We start from the raw sequence: 19,236 nt of genomic DNA on the forward strand, positions 1-19,236 counted from the left end.
TTAAAATTGTGCTTAATAACATTATGATGAATGAGGTCTCTGTGATGAAAGAAAAGAGTTGAAAGAAATCCTAAAATCTCTACCACTTACTAGCTGTGTGGGCTTGGGCAATGTCTTTAGTTTCATCATTTGTAAAATGGGCACAATAATAATACCTATCTTCTTAGGTTAGTGTGAGGATTAAAAGAGATATCCACGTAAACTAGCTAAGAACAGTTCTTGGTACACAGTAAGCCTCAATAAATGCTAGCTATTATATTATTCCTATGTCTACACATACATGTATTTCCTCATGTAATTTGCCTATGTATTCAATTAATTTCCTAGGCCTTGCTTCTCTTCCCATCAGCCATATGCAGACATATTAATACCAAGGGAGAGTGTTATCCAATATCAGTGCACAAAACAGGTACATCTTTTGCAATAAAAATCCCATTCATGATAGCTATTGTCAATCTAACACCTGCTGATGTTTTCACTGGTTTATTTTTAGATTTGATTGATGACTACCTAGTACATAGTTTACTATGCTATTATAAACCCCACTACCTGTTAAAGCTGTTATTTGCATCTCTTATTGCCCAAATTCCATTAACTTTTTTTTTCTGGATATGTTCTGGAATACGGGAACCAAAGGGGGTCTAGAAGGTAGGTCTAACATCCTTAACTTTGGGCAATTCCTGAACACTAACAGAATTTATAGCTAAATGAACCCTTTGTTAATATACTCAGACGATGAGATAAAATATATAGATACAAATCCCCAGTAAAATAGTAGTATGCTTTTGATTAAAACTCTAAATCCAACTACCAATTTACAGGAAATGCAGCGTAGAGAGGAACTTGCCAGACTCCTCCATGTGGATGCTATTCTGCAAAATCCAAGCTGTAAAACACTATAAAACAAACAATCCATTGTTTCCTTAACATATGCACTGAAAAAAAATAAAAGCGAGAGAGGGGAAATCTGGATATTAAAAGGGACTTAAAAACAAATTTTAACCAAGTGTTTAAGGGATGCACAGGTAAGTGAAAAATTTTTACAAAAAAAAATGAAAGTAAATTATTGTAAAAGTCACATGAGTTGTTATTTGAGGGGTAATGGGTTTTGATAGTGGGGGGCATATGGAAAACATCTGTTGTGACTGGAAATGTTGTATATCCTGATTTTGGTAGGAGCTTTAATGGTGTTGGCCTTATAACAATCCTTTATAACAATTTATATATGTAGCTCTCTTTACTTGTGTTCTATTAACAATAAAATATTTCTTAAAAGCCTTTATCTGAGGCAGTGGTGCTGACCATGGTTTTTTCAATGTGATCCTGCAGAGAGTCTATGAGTAAGTCGCCCACGGGCTTCCAGCCATTCCGCACAGCCTCTGCCTCCTTCATGTCAGCATCCAGGTCGTCCATAGCTCCTTGCAGGTCTCGGAGTTTCTCCAACGCCTTGTCCACTTGCTTTTGCCAATTACTAGTAACAGAATTTAGACTTTCCCACTTCTCCTTAACTTCAGAAGACTGTTTGCGCATGGCTTTGGCAATCTTTTGGGCTCTCTCCTCAGGAGTCAATTCTGTGATTAAAAACAAAAAACAATGGTTGGAAACCTGATCAACTCTATATCCTTTATAGCCAAGTGTGAAGACCACCTTTCAAAAGGTTGTTACCATGTGTTATATAGATGATGCATTATAGAATTGTACACTTGAAATCTATGTAACTTTACTAACCACTGTCACCCCAATAATCTTTAATAATAATAAAAAAAAGGTTGTTACCAGGGTACACGAAGACAGAATTACACTAAACAGGGGAAGAAAAAAATTTGTCCATACTTCCTCCACTAATCCCCCATTATTTGTCAAAAGAAGAAAATAGTTACTCAGAGCAATAAGCGGCCCAGTGGTTCTGGTGACTTTTGAATTTTAATGTATTTGCAAACCTTGAAATGTCACAATATAAGTCAAGGAATAAAACAATTTTTCTTTAACATAAATTTAGTTATGTTAAATCCAAAGATAGTTTTTCATTTCATTGTCTTCAAGAGAAATGGGAAATATAATTAAGGGAGAAAGGGCTTTAGGATATGAAGAAAAACTGAGAAAATAAGATTAATTTATGTGTTCCTAACCAAAAAAAAAAAGTAACTGAAGACAAATAACGCATCTTAGATACTTCATCATTGCTGAGTCTATTTGGCAATTCATCTTTAATACAGGGCATTTTCTGTAGTCTAGAATGAGTAGCACATCACAAACATTTCAAGAGAAAGGCAGCAAGATTTCAATGACCATCCTAAGTATTTATTAGAGCAAGAGGGTTTCCAGAATGCCTTAAGTACAGTTACATGTTCAGACAGGTAAGGGCAGGCATAATTCAAGGTCCTGCCTCAGGTAAGGGGCAGGAAGAAGGACTAAGAGTCTAGAAGATAAGCAAACGATACAGACAGAAATGGAAGTCAAGTTCCAAGCCAAGGGTCAGAAACAGTGATGAGAAGCCAACAAGACACGAGCAGAGGAATTCGATGGGCACAAAGCAGACACTATCAAAGCAGGTCAGACATCACCACCTAAACCCTTCAGGGCCTCACTACCCTCAACACCCGAGGATGCATTCTTTCGTAACTAGTTGGTTTGATGGCTGTCCTGCTCTTCTACTGGAAACAGAGACACAGGTCAGAAACATACTATCAAGGTATGCTGTCGATCAAGTTAAGATAGGAATGCATGTGATAGCATCCTATTTTTTGTGATAGCATCTTTGTGATAGCATCCTATTTTTTAGTATCAGTCACATCAGCAACATCCACTTCACCTCAAAATATTCCAAATCATCGGAAAATGAACTTGAGTTCATCGAACTTCCTGGTATGATGAACTTCCTGGTAAGATGCACTTCCGGGTAAGATGACGTTTCTAGTGAGATGAACTGAAACAATCTCTTCTAAACTATAACTTTCATACTCAACATAAATTGGTCTGCCTGTCTTTATTTAAATATTAATTAAAATTCAAGTTCAAGGGGACAGAAAACATATTTTTACCAATCTAAATATCCAGACATCAATATGCAGACTTCAAAGCATATATATATATCTGGGAACCAAATAGAGTATGAAAATTCAGGGGAACCAAATAGAGTATGAAAATTCAGGGGAACCAAATAGAGTATGAAAATTCAGTAACCACAGAACTCCGAGTGGCACGACTGAAGTGCCGTGAGGCTATAGAGAGACTTGAACAATCCCTCAGCAACTGAGTTGATGACAAGAAGAAAAAGTGTCAGGATAGGTGAACAGAATAATGTACCAACAAAACATAAATATGGAAAATAAGCGAATTAGAGACCCAGCTTCAAGGAATGCTAAAGCTGGGATATAGTGCAGTACAAGAGTCAGGGGAAGAATCATGCAACTTGGAGAAAAGTCCTCAAACATGCAACTTTACAGAATTCCAAGGTTCCTGAGAAAAAACTTGGTGAGAAAAGGTACGTCATCAGGCAAACCTAATTTAAATCCTTACATATTCAGGATATTTAGAAATGATAATATATAATACTTATATATAATTTATTTTATATGAATATAAATTATGTGTGAGATGGAAAAAATAATTCTTAAATGCCATATTTCCCCATGTATAAGATGCACCTTAATTTTGGGGCCTGAAATTTGAAAAAAATGTATCACATGAAGTTATTGAACTCAAGTTTTCTTCATCACAAAATTCATACAACTCCTCATCACTTGTGGGAAATGCAAGTAAAAAAATCTACAACCACTGTATAAGATGCACCCAGGTTTTAGATCCCAAATTTTTTGAAAAAGGGTGCATCTTATACATGGGGAAATATGGTAGCCTGATCAAGGGCGGTCAGATGGCTCAGTTGGTTAGAGTGTATGTTCTTAACAACAAGGTTGCTGGTTCAACTCCCACATGGGATGGTGGGTTGCGCCGCCATTCCCCCCACCCCCCTACCCCCGTAACTAAATTGGAAAAAAAACCAAAAACCAAAAAAAAACGGGGATTGGACTTAGGGCTGAGCTGCACCCTCCACAACTAAGACTGAAGGACAACAACTTAACTTGGAGCTGATGAGTTCTGGGAAAAACACATTGTTCCCCAACAAATTTTTTAAAACCTGAAAAAACACATTGTTCCCCAATAAATTTTTTAAAAATAATAAAAAATAGCCTGATAAGAAAAGGAGTTGATTATTTTTAGAATGGCAACACCTGTGTTTGTTAATAAGTCACTTGGACTTTTTCAAAGATATATTTTTCAAAGATATATTTTCTTTTATTAAAAAAAAAAGTACAGTACCAATTTCCAAACAGACAACTTAATTATGATGATTTTCCTTGGATAAAGTAAAAATTGTTTCTGAGTCACTGAATAACCTGGCAGGGAAACACACAGTTTCTTTGTCCTATGACAAAATACCCGACACTGGCTGTGACTTTGTCTTCTCTTAATGTAAAATCTTTTGATTGAGAAGTCCTTTTGTAGTATTTATTATATAATCCCCACTCAAACAGCTACTCAGAAAAAAAAAACCTCTATGTTCAATTCACCATCTGTTTACCAGAAAGGAAACATATTAACTAATCACAGAGTCAGAATAAAAGTGCCTCCTATTGCAGCAACAATCTCAGTTTAATGCATACTTTAAACCCAGAACAGAGTGAGGTACATAACCGAACAAAAACTTTCCAGAACGTTTGTGAAACGGGTAATAAGAAGCAACATGTGAATTATCAACTTATGACAATTGGGAGTAAGAAACTAGAAAAACAAAATAAAACAGAAAAAAAGCAGAAAGGATGGAAATAATTACATTTAAAAATCCTCTCGTGATTTGAAAATCAAAGAACAAAGCTTGCTTCAAATTTTGTGAAAAGATATTTTGTGGTGAATTCTAAGGCCCTCATGCAAGGGTGGAGAATCTTCTCCACCAGTGGTTCTGAATTCTGGTGACTTACTAGAAACCACCTGAGAGTTGGTTTATTTTTGTTTGTTTTTTAAATGCGTATCCCCAGGGGCCCTACCCCCAAATATTAGAATATTCTAATTTAGTTGGTCAAGGGTGAAAGGGCTGCATGGATATATTTTAGAAGCTCCTCAGGTGATTGTAATGTGTTGCCAGGACAGCACTACCAGCCCACTGGCTTATAAATTGATTTCTCTGGTCACTCCAGCTGACACTCAATAGAGTATTGCCACACAAGTGACTTGTGTCATTTCCATGCAGAGCAGAGCCACTAAAACTGAAGACAAGAGAGCAGATGAACTCAGTGAGAAGAGTGTAATTCATTTGCATTCGAAAAGGCAGTAATAGAGGCTAATGGAAGACACAGAGGAAATGGCAGGATAAAAGCAAATAAAATTTACTGACAATTCTCAGACCAGAAATGCTTTCCCTGTATCACTCTCCTACTCCTTATAGTGCATGTGTCTGTGGGGGAGAACTGTTTCACTCTCAATTCTTCAATCATTCTGCAATTCTCCTCCCTTCCGGCCTTTCCATTTAACTGGCCAAATACTGAGGGTGGCATTACATTTAATTTCTGTATTTATAGTCTTATATTATAGACTTGATATAATATACTGTAAATATTATTATATATATTTTATATTTATGTAATTTAAAATAGCAGTTTCTTTATTGTGTTACAAAGAGATTTAAGAAAGAATAGATAACTATCTTTTAGGAAGAAGGAAGGCAAGACAGCAGCAGCAGCAGAAAGGAATGATCAATCCTGAAGTTTTCTCTATTGTCCAATTATCTTTATTCTTCAAATATGAAAATTAGTTGCACAGTATTTACACCATGTTTTCTTTTATATCGCGGGGTGAAAGACTGCAATACGGCTCACAGGAATACAGGTAGAAAACCAACCTGGCTGGACCAGGAGCAGAGACTACAATTTGTCATCAGTCCTGCGCCCACCTTGCCCTTTGCTCTGAAGCAAGCTGCCTGACCTGCTCTTCCCAGCTGTACCAAGCAGAGCCCTATTTTCTCATGCTGGGGAAACATTTTACACCTAGGACCTCTTTTACTTCTAAAACTCAATTATATAAGAAAGGCAAAGCCGCCATAAGACATCGTAAACAGTAGAGGAAAAAAAATCTCCCTCTTTGTGCTTATACAAAAATATTATTTTAACTTAAAAAAAGGAAGTATGTACCTTCCATGAAATAATGACAGAAATCTATTAGAATCAGCCCAGTGTTATTTTTAATGAAGATTTCCCCTTTTTTGTATTTTCTTCTCAATTATGGTACTGACAATTGTCTCCATCGCGACTTTTTATTCTCAGAGTGTAAATCCTCATGTATATTTTACTTCTTTCCATCTTGGTTTTGCAGATTTCAATCTAGAGACTGGTTGTCCTCAAGATATAATTACTGAACTGAGTTGGATTGAGTGGAATTTTTAGTTTTAGTCTTTATTGAGAAAGCTCAACTTCATAATTTTAAATAAAAATCTTTCTACTTAATTTTTCCCCCTCCTCACACCCACGTAAAGCATTTATAAAAAGGCTTTTACTGTGAAAGGCAATGTTTTACAGTCATTTCAAGTGTCATTCCAAATATCTTATTTGTACTATTTGCTTTTTTTTGCATGTATATATCATCGTACTGTTATATTTCATCAAGAGATGAAAAGGAACTATTAAGAAAAATATAGAAAAATACATATGAAAATATAGAAAAATATTCTTCACAGTAGCATCTTCACTTCTTGTACAATTTGGAGCAAGGAAAGATTAGGACATCATATGCCAGTTCCAATACTAACTAATTATGTAATCATAGATATAATTCTTTTCTCTTTGAACCTCACTTAATATCTATAAACCAATTGGCATATGCCTGGCACACAGTAGGGCCTTAAAACAAGTTAATTTCTTTCATTCCTTCTATTATTATATTGCTAAATCTGGGAGGTTTAGACATCTGTAGACCTTTTCACATAAGCAAACCAAGTTGATTGGACAACAAGAATTCAAGGGAAAAAACAATGTGTCCCGTATCTCTAAAGACTCAACTTGCTCTCTCACTATCTCTCTCTTCACTGCCCCTCCATTTCTCCTGCTCCTCTCTCTCTTTCTTCTTCATGACCAAATGATGCTTCTGATTAAAATAATGAGAAATAAGTTCATCTGAAAATGTCTTCTGATTGCATGATTAAAATCAACTTAATCTCTTTGAAATGATCAGAGTTCAAAAGGACCCTGCCCATTGCCTATTCTGTATGGTGACTGATGACAACAATTTATTATGAACCTGATTACAAGTACATCATCAAGTGCCATTAGCTGATTACTGTAATGTTTCTAATTATGTTCATCTAATAAATGATAAAGATGACGATAGTAAGAGGCTACTCAGAGTAGATTAACAAGCTAATGTGTAGCCTAAATCTTTCAGCAGGGAGATGATAAAGATGACACGGATCCATCCATGCTGCCAAGGGACTTCTCAAATCCTTTTAATGAAGGCGGGGGAGGGGGAGAACAGTGAACATGAACAGATGCAGTTGGGAAAAAGCAAACTCCAAAGTTAAGAGTATCTTCCACAAAACCAAAAGGCAAGGTATTAACGGGGGTAGAGGAGTGAGGGGGGAGAGTATGGAGAAGGAATAGGAATGTAGATTACACTGTGGAGGGAGAAAAATGGCACTTCCAACCAGAAGTTAATGAAGATAGAACTAGAGACGGAACACTTGTGTTAGACTCTTCCTATAAAGTGGGCCAAAGTCAATAACCCGGCATTGAGCTGAAGAGGAAGAAGGAAACTCTACAGTAAGGAACAGGAACAGCGGAGAGGGCCTGGAACAGACCTAGCTAAGCAACCTGAGATCTAGCTTTCAATTTTCTGTACCTGAATATGCCCTGAATTTCCTCGCACTCATGGTAGTTTTGTAATTCATTCAAGTAAGATATTTGTGCTGGAAAACAGCAGGCAGGACACTGGGGGGCAGGAAGGAAATACTGAGAGGGAAGAAGAAAAGCTGGGAAGGTAAGTTCCAGAAGGGTGAGAATATGTTTGTTCACTGCTGTGTCTTCAGTACCTAGATTATCCCCTGACACGTGGCCAGCATTCAATATGTATTTGTTAAATAAATGAATAGACCTCTGTACAATATCTTTGACTTGGAAAAAAAAAATCTCCCGATTTCTCCTTCAAGAATCGAAGGACAGGAATCTTAGGTTAAAATGAAAAGTCTTCCATTTCTTGCCACACTGCGGCCCATCTCTCTCCGCAGGCTGCTTCCCTGGGGGACATAGCAGCTAATGATTGATCAAGCTACAAAAGAAGTCCTGAGCTTTCTACCCAAGCTTAGCCACTCTTATAAAAGAAGTTAGGTATGTCTCAGATTTAAAAACTGCCCAAACAAGTGAGGAGTTTAGTAGAAGAAGAGAATTTATGTCTTTGCTAGGATTATGCCGTAAAAAATGGCAAACCCTCTAATTCATTCTTGAGGATCCCAGCTTTCAAGAGGAACAAAAACAACAAAATAAGTACACCACCACATTAAAAGAGTTTAGTATCCTCCTATTCTTTACGTTGAAATCTGAAAGTAACATCCCAGATGATGATTACAAGAAAATACATACATGTAAATTATTACCATCTTTTTATGAGGCCAATGTGATTTATGGATGGCTATAACAATGATTAGAGAATATAACAGATGTGAACAATTAATTTAAAATGTTGTGTCCATAAAACTAACCTTTGTTATCATATAAGTCTTCATCAAGAATGTTGATTTGTTTATATAAATCGGATTTCATTACTACTATGGTATTCATTAGCAGGCCAAAAAGGTTTTGAAATTTTTACCCAATCAATGGACTTTCTGAGCCGGCTCATTATACGCGTATTTTAGAGAAGTTAAACGAAGACTAGATTCGTTACTTCCACCCATATATTACAAACTTTAAATTGGTAAGGAACACATTGCTGCTATTATATAGTTAAGAACACTGGGAAAAAAAGTAACATATTTTTCTACCCTTTTTCATGCATTACGACTTTACTAATCTAATTTGGACTTGAGAGGCTAATTAAATTATTGAGTTGATCTATAGGCCTGAAAGTAATTATTGACCTTCCAAGTTTTTATACGAGAATTAAAAAGACAAAGTCTAATATTGTCTAAACACCTTCTCCCTCAGTGCTAAGAAGTCAGTGACCTGGTATGTCATTCTATCAAGCAGCCTGATATCTCAGCAAAGAAAAAGAACAGCAAAGTGCAAAGCAAAGAGTTATAAACATATTTAATTACTGCACCAAATATATTTTAAAGTACGAAAAAAAAAGATCATATTTCCACTGCATATCTCGAAACACTTATAAGTATTGGGGTAGTTAAGATAGTATACCACGGTGGTTAAGAGTAGCCAGTTTTGTGACAGGCCGGAGTTGGTGTTTCAGCTCCATCACATGAGAGACAGTATGCCTACAAACCTCTCAAAGTCTCAGGTTCCTTGTCTGTCAAATGAGTAGTAAGAGAATTCACACCGCAATGAGCTGCTATGAAAATTAAAGGAAACAAGGTATGTGAGTACTTGGCACAGTCCCTGGCACACTATAAGCACCTGATAAATGCTGGCTTGTGAACATCTGTTTGCTAACGTTTCTCCCTGGGTGTTGATTCTTCCTCCATCTAACATTGTGTTTCTACAGGGGGTCTGCCAATCCCAGCAGACCCCGAGCTCCATCTTGCTCAAGCTGAGTGAATCGGAGCCCTCTCCTGGAATGCGCTAAATCTGAAGAAGGGCTACCCCTCCCAGGTATGAGGGTGTGAGGTAGATGGTCATAGGAAAGCTAAGAAGATGAACACTTGTGGAGAGAGAGAGGCAGGAAGGAAGACACGGAGCAAAGGCTTCTGGGTGGTGCTCCAGTCGCTGTGGCCACTGTGTCCTTGCCCTTGCTGTAATTTGGTTATGGGGGCTAATCCACTCCCCTCATGCACATGATTATAGGAGTTGGATGTCCGTCATTTACCATGAATGGGGTTCTAATTAATAAAGCTGTTATTAGGGAAACAAAAAATGCCCTGTGAAAAAACACCCATTAGTTTTACTAGCCTCATTACTTAGGTTATATGTAATTTGGTCTCATTTTATGAGATGCAAGGAAATAATTATTGCCATCTTTTTAACATAACCTTAAGGCATACTGAGAATATAAAAGTAACTTCTACTAAGCTGCATGTTAATTTCATATTTTTACTCATTTAATGATCACGAAATTTTATTTGCACAAGTTTGCAAATACTGGCATAAAATGGACTGACACAGTGGACTGAAAAATGCCAGTTATGACTCTTTTGCTATACCATAAAATATATGAGATTTCACATAGGAGAAAAATAGTCCTAATAATTGGCTTTCTAAAATATTGTGCACATTTAATAATTAAACCTTTAATAATTAAAACAGTAAACCCTGAGTTGAAATATTAACTAATACTAAATATAAACAGCCAGCTGTCAAAGACCAAAGAAGAAATATATACAATAAACTATATACATTTTTTATCGGAAAAGATGATTATTATTAACCATTAATCACAAATACAATAATATACAACTACATCAAGTTGTGTATGAATAAACACATATACATAACTATGCACAACATACTCCACTATAAGTGCATGAACACACTAAAGTAATAGCTGGGGTTTTGTTTTGTTTTGTTTTCTATGATGATCATGTAAATGAAACAAAAGAAACTAATCAACTAGACCAGCCTAAAAAAGAAATAATGTTCAGACGGCCTGGAATAACATAATAATTGTAGTAATAGTAATTCCGGGACTGAAGTAAATTTTAAAGAAGGTTAAGGAGAAATTTATGAGCAAAACAATGCAATCTGTTTTTTGTCTTAAACTCAAAAGCCGAACACAGGAGAAGTGTTTAACTATATCCACATATACAATGAATTGTATACTTTTCTAAGTACTTTTAGCGGTGAAATATCCTATTAAAACGTTAGCAGTTTTATTTAGTAATTGAAACCATAACCTCAAATCATAAAATGTGTGTATGTGTATGTGTGTCTGTGTCCACATCTGCATCTGTCTATGCACCTGTCTGCATGTGTATGTGGTGTAGAGAGAGGGATATAGATGTAAGGCTTTAACTCCCCTGTGCAAATTTAACTCTTCACCTGAAGTACAGATAATAAATAGGTGAGTAGACACATGTATTCTCTGATTACCTCAAGAGGTTTGGGGGCAGGAATGGGCTAGGGCCAACTGTGGCTGAGTCCCGGGGATGTCTTGCTCATCTACCATCACTAAGCCCCGATGTGGTTTTCAAAGAAATTCAAATCTGGGACTGAGAACTTCAAAGGAGGTTGGAAGAACATGGGAGGCGCCAAGAAACATCTGTGCAGGGTTAAGAGGTTCTTGACACTGAAAGTCAACGAGGAGCTAGGAGGCCAATGGCCAATGAGCAGACAGCGAGAGAGAAGAGAGAAAAACGAAGGGATGAGTTAAAAGCCACCGAAAAACCAGGGGCTGAGGGAGGTCACCATAGAAGGTGAGTGCTCTGTGTCTGGATGTCCCCTACATTAACTGATGACCTCGGTCAGCACCAGCCTTTTCTTGACCTGTGTGTTTTTATTTTGTATGTTTTATTTTACTTTTTTTGAAAAGGCATACTGCAGGGTCTGCCCAATCACTGAGATAGGAGAACTTGAAAGTGATTTGAAAAGTGTAAAAGAACAATATAAATGATGAGAAATTTATTGTTCTATTGCTCTACTTTTAACACATATGAACCAGACGATTAAAATCCAATGACAATTCAATGGCATTGAAAGAAAAAAAATGATATAGTGACATGATATCAACTAAATAAAATTAAGTAGTTCCATTTTGCTCAAACAAGATAAGGGGGCTATTGACAAAGTGCCGAACTTTGTAAAAATTTCTGTAATTATTCAGATAACTTTAGTTCAATTAAAAATTATAGCTGACCCTTGAACAACGCGGAGGTTAGAGGTGCTGACCCACGCATTCAAAAACTGCGTATAACTTTTGATTCCCCATGACTTAACTACGAATAGCCTACTGTTGACCAGCAGCTTTAACAATAACATAAACAGTATTTTATAGGTTAAATGTCTTATATACTGTAGTCTTACAATAAAACAAGCTAGGGGAAAGAAAATGTTAAGAAAATCGTAAGAAAGAGAAAAGACATTTACGCTATGTATGGAAAAAAATCTGTATGTAAGTGGCTCTGTACAGTTCAAACCCATGCTGAATAAGGTCAACAGGGCCCACTGTGCTTCTGAGAGAGAGGCTTTTCAGTGAGCTCATTGGATTTTGACTATGTTTTCTATATAACATCTATCATGGCTGCTCAGATCATTTTTCACACCCTTTGAGATTCTCAATAAATGAGAAAGATCACTAAGCAAGGGGAGGGCGGAGCTCCAGACACAGATGCTGGTAACAGTCAGAGAGATGACAGGGTGCCAAGGAGGCACAGAGGAGAGCTTGGGCATGACAAGGGCCAGGAAGACAGAATCCTGGTCTGAGGGGGACAGGATGGGTGGGTGCTGGGCAGGCAAACGTGGAAGGAGTTAGAAATCAGGTAGGAGGGACCCACAGGCAGAAAACCAAGGACGGACAACAGGATGAAAGCAAGCCAGACCACTACCTGCAGAACATCACGAGAAGTTTGGTGTTGAATGGAGACCAGCCTGGATCACAGAGAGGCATGAGATGCTGCCACCCAGGAAAGCTGAGGCCTAATCGCTGTGTATGCCAGATAAAGGAGCTCAGATTCTATGCCAGGGGCTACTGGCGGTTTGTAAACCAAGAACTGGCATTTGCTAAGTTATGTGTTTTAGATGTATTGTTGTGTCTATGCTGATACAGAGATACCAGTTAATAAAGTACTGCAAGGGTCCTAGCAAAAAATGGTAAGGGCCTAAAGGAAGAAAGTCATATAGTAGTGACTTGTAAATATTTAAAACGCATATACTTGATATTTGCTAAGAGAGTAGATCATAGAAGTTCTCACCACAAGAAAAAAATATTTGTAACTATGTGAGGTGATCGATGTTAACTGAACCTATTGTGGTAATCACAAATGTATAATATATACATTTATCAAATCGTTATGTTGTTGTACACCTTAAACTTATACAATGTTACATGTCGATTACAGCTCAATAAAACTGAGGGGGAAACCAAAATATCTAGCAAAACATGCTTGATGAGATTTTTGTCAGCAATCGATCATTTGCTTGAAATAATTAGTTTGCTTGTTTTTAATAGCATTGATCAATTAACAAATGCCTGACAACAATTTATACCTGTGCTACTCAGTAATAACATAAAACTCCATAGGCTATCATGAAAAAATATATATGTATATACACATATGACACTGTAATTGATAATAGAAAAACATTTAAAAAGGAGCCAGGGAGAGAAAGGCGTTGAGAGAGAAAACTCATGGAGAGAAGTATTTTCTGGAATAGTTACTTAAAAGTAAAGACATGGCTCCTTAGGCACAGTACACATAACAAACTCAGTAAATAAGCATTTATTAAATAGAATTTTTAAATCATGATATGATTTCTCCCTGCTCCATCCCCTCCAACACTGAGGACTTCAGCAGCATCACACAAGATAACGAATGTTCAAATGCTCTCTATTTCTGATATCAGCTTATGCCGAAATCATGGTCAACAATGAAAGTATAATGGCTATTATGGATAATTCTCTTTCAGTTACTTTTAACAGTAGGTAAAATCAGGCAGCATTATAGAAAATAACATCAGGAAAGGAAAACGTATGAAAATTGCTAATCTTAACAGCAAGAAACAAACAAAAAACCCCATAAAGTTAAATTAACATGACTTTTTCCCCCTTGCTTCCCAAAGATAGCATGTGAAAATGGGGCTTAGAAATATCCTGAATATAACAGCAAGATAAGAATTCAAAATACAGTGTGTGTGTGTGTTTTACCCCTTAAACTGACTGACCATTGAGGAGGAAAATTTATAGCACAGTGAAGCTTTAGTGATATAATAACACTTTTTTTGACCTCTACGAAGTAGCTTATTATCAAAACGTGTCCTCTAGTCTCTGGAAAGTACTGGGGATACATAGAGATGAGAAAGCAGATTTAAGGTACACTTTAAATTGGTTAAGGTGAGACAATTCAACTTGTTTCTTCTTTTCTTCCAAGCTTAAAAGAAATACAATCACAATGGCGCCTTCGTTCTTGCTATATTAACTAGGAATGTTCTTAGCTTTCCAGGGCCTCTGTAATCTCAACCAGACAGCACGTACAAGGCCCTCACTGCCAGGGCCTGTTCAGGCACACGCACCTGACCCCCACACTTGGCTGACCAACGTTCCCGACACACAGCCGCTCTGCTCCTGACAGCTTCTCATGGCCCTGCCCAGGGTGCTCAGCCCTCTTCCCTGAGTCAAATCCATTCCTACCGTACTCAAAAGTGCTCAGCTCAGGCATCCATTCGCTCAACTGTGTAGTAAGCACCTACTATGTGTGCATGTGTATGTGTGGCGTGCACTCGTGTATGTTGTGTGTGTGTGGCGTGCACTCGTGTATGTTGTTTGTGTGTGTGTGTTTGTGTGGCGTGCACTCATGTATGTTGTGTGTGTGTGTGTGTGTGTGTGTGTGTGTGGCGTGCACTCGTGTATGTTGTGTGTGTGTGTATGACTTATCTATAACAAAGTAATCAGAAGAAATAATTCTTCAAAGTTAGAAATAACAATTATGCGTGATTTGCAGACTATGGGGTTTGTTGAAAGGTGGAGACTCAGCAGTGACTTAGGTCCTCAGTGGGCTGACTGGAAAAACAGTGATCCCACCAGCAGGAAATAAAAACTAATGCTAGGAAGGATAGTGCGAGTGCTGTGCGTGTGTCCCACAGCATGAAACTGGGTGTAAGGGGTCAAGAAAATCGTGACCTTGATGGGAAATTTATTCAGACTGAAGTAGAACTACCCTGAGAATGCCTGAATAGGAAAATGGCCACCTGTCCAAACGTCTGATCCAGTTCCAGCTACAGTCAAAGAAAGCATTTTCCAACTGCACTTCCTTTACAAGTAAAAACATGAATTACTGCTGGACAGAGCATGAGGCAGTCTTCCAGGCCTGCTTTTACTATGTAAAGTAAATGATTGAAAACTATTTTGAACGGCATGTTTATTTTAAAAAATGCATCAGAATCCTTTTACTGCCAATGATGCAAAAATCAGACTAAAGATAAATGCTGATGCCAAAATTCACCTCTTAAATTTACTATGTGATTTATTGCTATTTGCTAGTAAGGTAGTTACATTTCAATCTTAAGCCAAAGTACATAAATAGCATAGGTTGTTATTTTTAAATTAAATAAATTCTGTTGTCTGCTTATAAAAGAAAAGGCATTTTAGTGTCTTAGTTTCAAAATTAATCTTAGAAAACAGAACTTTAATACAAACTTACCTCATACTTGTAGATATTTAAATATGCTATACATTTACTATTATATTTAAATACCATTCTTCTGCTTGCAATTCTTTACTATGTAAATTTCTATTTCTTAAATTATTTTTAGTTCCAGTATGCTTTTTAAGAAATCAAATATTCTGTAATTTCCTTTTTTAATAATACGGTCATTTTATTTTTAAGAATTTAGACATTTGTTAAATAATAACATATTTGACTCTAATTTCTAGGAAAAAAATTTCAATATCAGATCCTGAAATACTGTGAGGAAAGTTTGAACTATCAGATCCTGAAATGCTCTAAGGAGACTGCCTATTTGGTTTTGGTTGTTTGTTCTCCTCACATGTGTTTTTATGGTGTACTAAAGAAACCAGTCTCACCTGTTTTTGATTGTAGGTTTCTTCTTGGTTCTTCAGGGGCCTCAATTGGCTGATCAGCCAGGAAAACTCGAGCTTGGTCTATAGCATTCAGGACAGAATACTCTTTCTCCTTTAACTCACGTCTCAGCGCCTTTGCAAAGAAAAGTAGAAATTGACTTTGTAAACTCATGTGTTCACCAAGGAATGGAACATCTTAAATTAGACCTCTTCTGACCACACTTGTCAAGAGGATGACTAATAACCAGCATTTAACCGAGGTTAGAAGTAAAAAATGTAAATTTTACACCTATGAATGATGAAACAAATGACTAAAAGCAAAAAGATGATTCTTGTAGAACTTAAATATGCAAAAAAAAAAAAAAGACACTTTACAATATTCACCTAAAGGAAACTGTTACAGTATATTTGCATTTACACAAAATGTGCTTTTAGGGTTATCACTGCTGTCAGATTGCTAAAATATAATAGTCTGTTCTAAGACACTTTTTTCTAAGAAGACTGACAAAAACTATGACATCCCATGGTACAGATGAGGTAATTTCACAAGTAGTAATGAGATCCTCAAAAGTATTTTACATTCTTTAGACTATATTAAGAAAAAAAAAAGAGAGAAACAAATTAAAGTACATGAAATCAAAACTAAACCAAAGAAAACACATAAAAGACAGTCTCCAATTATCTTAAAATATTTTCCATCTCTCATGCTGAGGCAATTAGCATTTTTCCCTTGTGAGGTTTTTCATGAAAATCAATGATTCTCAGAACAGTTTGTCTTCCGTACTTTTGTTCTATTAACTAGGGTTAACTTCCACCCCTGCTCCTATAAAATGTTTGGTGATTAAGACTCTAACTGACTAGAATTTCAAAACAACAAAACTCAGCCAGTGACTACTGCAAGATAAATCAAGATTTTCTCATATGCTCTTCTAATGCAGTAACTATATCAAAATGTTGTTAATACTGTTATCCTCTTAAATTATGCACAGACACACCTACTGGTTCTAATAGTTTGCTTTTATTGCAGTTCCCCGACAAACACATCATGAAATTCTTTTTTTTTTTTCTAGAACATAACACTCTAGTAGCATTTTAGAATCGATAAAGTCTTTCCTTCTGAATATAACTATTGTTTTTAATAGCATTTGAAATAACTATGTTGGGATGATTAGGTATTTCCAGGCTAAGCCCTCATCTTCCACAGTAAATAAAAAGTAAACATTAAAAATCTAGAAATACCAAAATATTCATCCGATGTAAAAAATTGGAGCTGAATACAAGACAACACTGGTAATGAAGCTGAAAAAGACCATGAGGGGCGGGGCGGCATGAGAAGGGCTGATGAGTAGACAGAGATGGAGTGACGCAATGCTGGTTTTTGTGATAAGCGCTGTAAATATTTTTGACTTTTAAATTGTGTACAGTTACGACTTTGATTAAAAATTTAAACTAAAAGAATAAAAGTATACACCAACCCACAATTTACATGTAGTAATCAAGGGCAGGATATGAGATGTAATAAACCTGTCTCTAAAATCTATAGATAACATTTATGTGTCCTCCCTAGCATCTATATAATCAAAGACTGACCGTGAAGCAAGCACAAGGCAATACATTCTCAGATCAATTATTACCTATGAGCATGAAATAACTGATGGTGGGGAAAGCGACAAAATCTCCACCATGTCTATTTAAGAAATTCAACTTGTGAAGAAGTCCCAAGGTATGACACTGCAGGAAAACAAGATGGTCTTCTGACATTGAGAGTTTCTGATATACAGAAATAAAGAAGACAGAAAAATGGGGAAATACATTTTCAGAAGTACGCACATAGACACACACACACTTATAGGTGTTGAGTCAGTTCTTTCTTTGACAAGATTACTGTTAGAGCAAGAAGCTCCAGACGAATGAAAATACTCCTAGTATTTACTTTCAAAACCACCTAGAAATTTGAAATAATGATATGAGAAAGCATGTTGCCTAAAAGATAAAACAGTAGGTAATGTAGCAGACGGTTTCTAAAAATTTGAATGGTCAAGAGTATTTATCCCTCAAGCCCAAACCCGACCAATAAATGTGGGAGCAGTAAAGATTTTTTCAACGATGGGCAAGGGCTGTGCTAGATTTCTTCTTTTTGAAAGGGAAGTTTCAGGAATACACCTATTGAAAATAAGCTGCTAAGGAGAAGATGAAGGAGCTAGAAAAACACCTCGTCAGTCTGGCTTATCAAAGAGGATGAAGAATTCACAGCCAGCGTTTAGAGACATGGCACAAAAGAGAACCCAGCAAGCACCAATTGGATGATGATGTGGAAGGAATTTAAAAACTGAGAGAAGACAGAACATAAAGGAATGTGACACAGAGAAGGGAGAGCAGAAGCAATACTGGTCCTCAGGAAACCTAACATGATTATGGGGTACATATTTCACAGAGGGTGAATCCAGGTCTTATGCTGGAGAAAGAAGATAATATTATGCAAACAACTTAGTAATTTCTGTACAGTAATTTCTAACTGGGAGTTCTGGCTTAGTCCTCAAAGTGTGCACTGGGGAGGGGTTTGGGGACAGGGGATAGCAAAGGGAGATTTCTCTTGAAACTATTTTTAGAATTTCAAAAATCCAGACGGAGATATAGAGAGAGACAGAGATAGAGATAGACAGACAGGCTGACAGACAGATAGATAGATGATAGGTAATTTATCTACAGGAAGGAAAAGTGGGAACATTGACCTATCAACTTCCTTGGCTAAAATTTTATCAATTTAACAGGAATGGTCTCACAATGGATCATTTCACTGGCTGGCAGCTGGCTCTGCCTGGAAAGCTCTTTACATGGCAGACTTCTCATCCCATGGAGCCCTCTCAATGAGGCTCAAGCACCCACCTTATTTAATGTAGCATTCCACCTTTCCACTACATTTCCCATCCCTAATGTACTATACTAGGTAGGTATTTAAGTACCATGTTTATTGTTTTTTGTCTGTCTCTCCTCAGATAAAATATCTCCACAAGGCCAAGGACCTTTTCTGTGGTAAACAAGGCCCCCACGTCAGTGCCTTGGGACCCAGCAGAGCTTAGCTGGCTCCGAAATGCTTCCGGGTGGACGTGGTGAAGAGAAGGGCACCCCCAGCAGAGAAAACTAAACACTAGCAGAAGAGTAAGCGAGTATGGCATCGTGTGCACTCAGGGCACTAAAAATATTTAGTGTATGTAAAGCAGCAACAGCTGAGTTGAAGAGGTGGGCAGATCCAGGTCACAAAGACCATGTATGGTGTCCTAAGCGCCTGCGACTCTACCCGGAATGGGCAGTGGGAAGCCACTGAAGGGCTGGAGAGGGGGCTGGGGGTGAGGGGGG

The 19,236-nt window shown here is 37.1% G+C and overlaps 1 protein-coding gene across 1 annotated transcript in view; it reads right to left on the bottom strand.

Moving 5' to 3' along the window:
• Nucleotides 1-19,236, bottom strand: part of UTRN (utrophin) — a 498,335-nt gene that overhangs the window by 106,352 nt on the left and 372,747 nt on the right. Inside the window, exons 53-54 of the mRNA XM_019653741.1 lie at nt 15,883-16,012; nt 1,303-1,571 (exon numbers count right to left, since the gene is read on the bottom strand). Coding sequence (XP_019509286.1) covers nt 1,303-1,571; nt 15,883-16,012 — 399 coding nt within the window. The remainder of the gene's footprint in view (nt 1-1,302; nt 1,572-15,882; nt 16,013-19,236) is intronic.

This window comes from Hipposideros armiger, unplaced genomic scaffold (assembly GCF_001890085.2).
Source record: "Hipposideros armiger isolate ML-2016 unplaced genomic scaffold, ASM189008v1 scaffold_206, whole genome shotgun sequence".
Classification (NCBI taxonomy): Eukaryota; Metazoa; Chordata; class Mammalia; order Chiroptera; family Hipposideridae; genus Hipposideros; species Hipposideros armiger.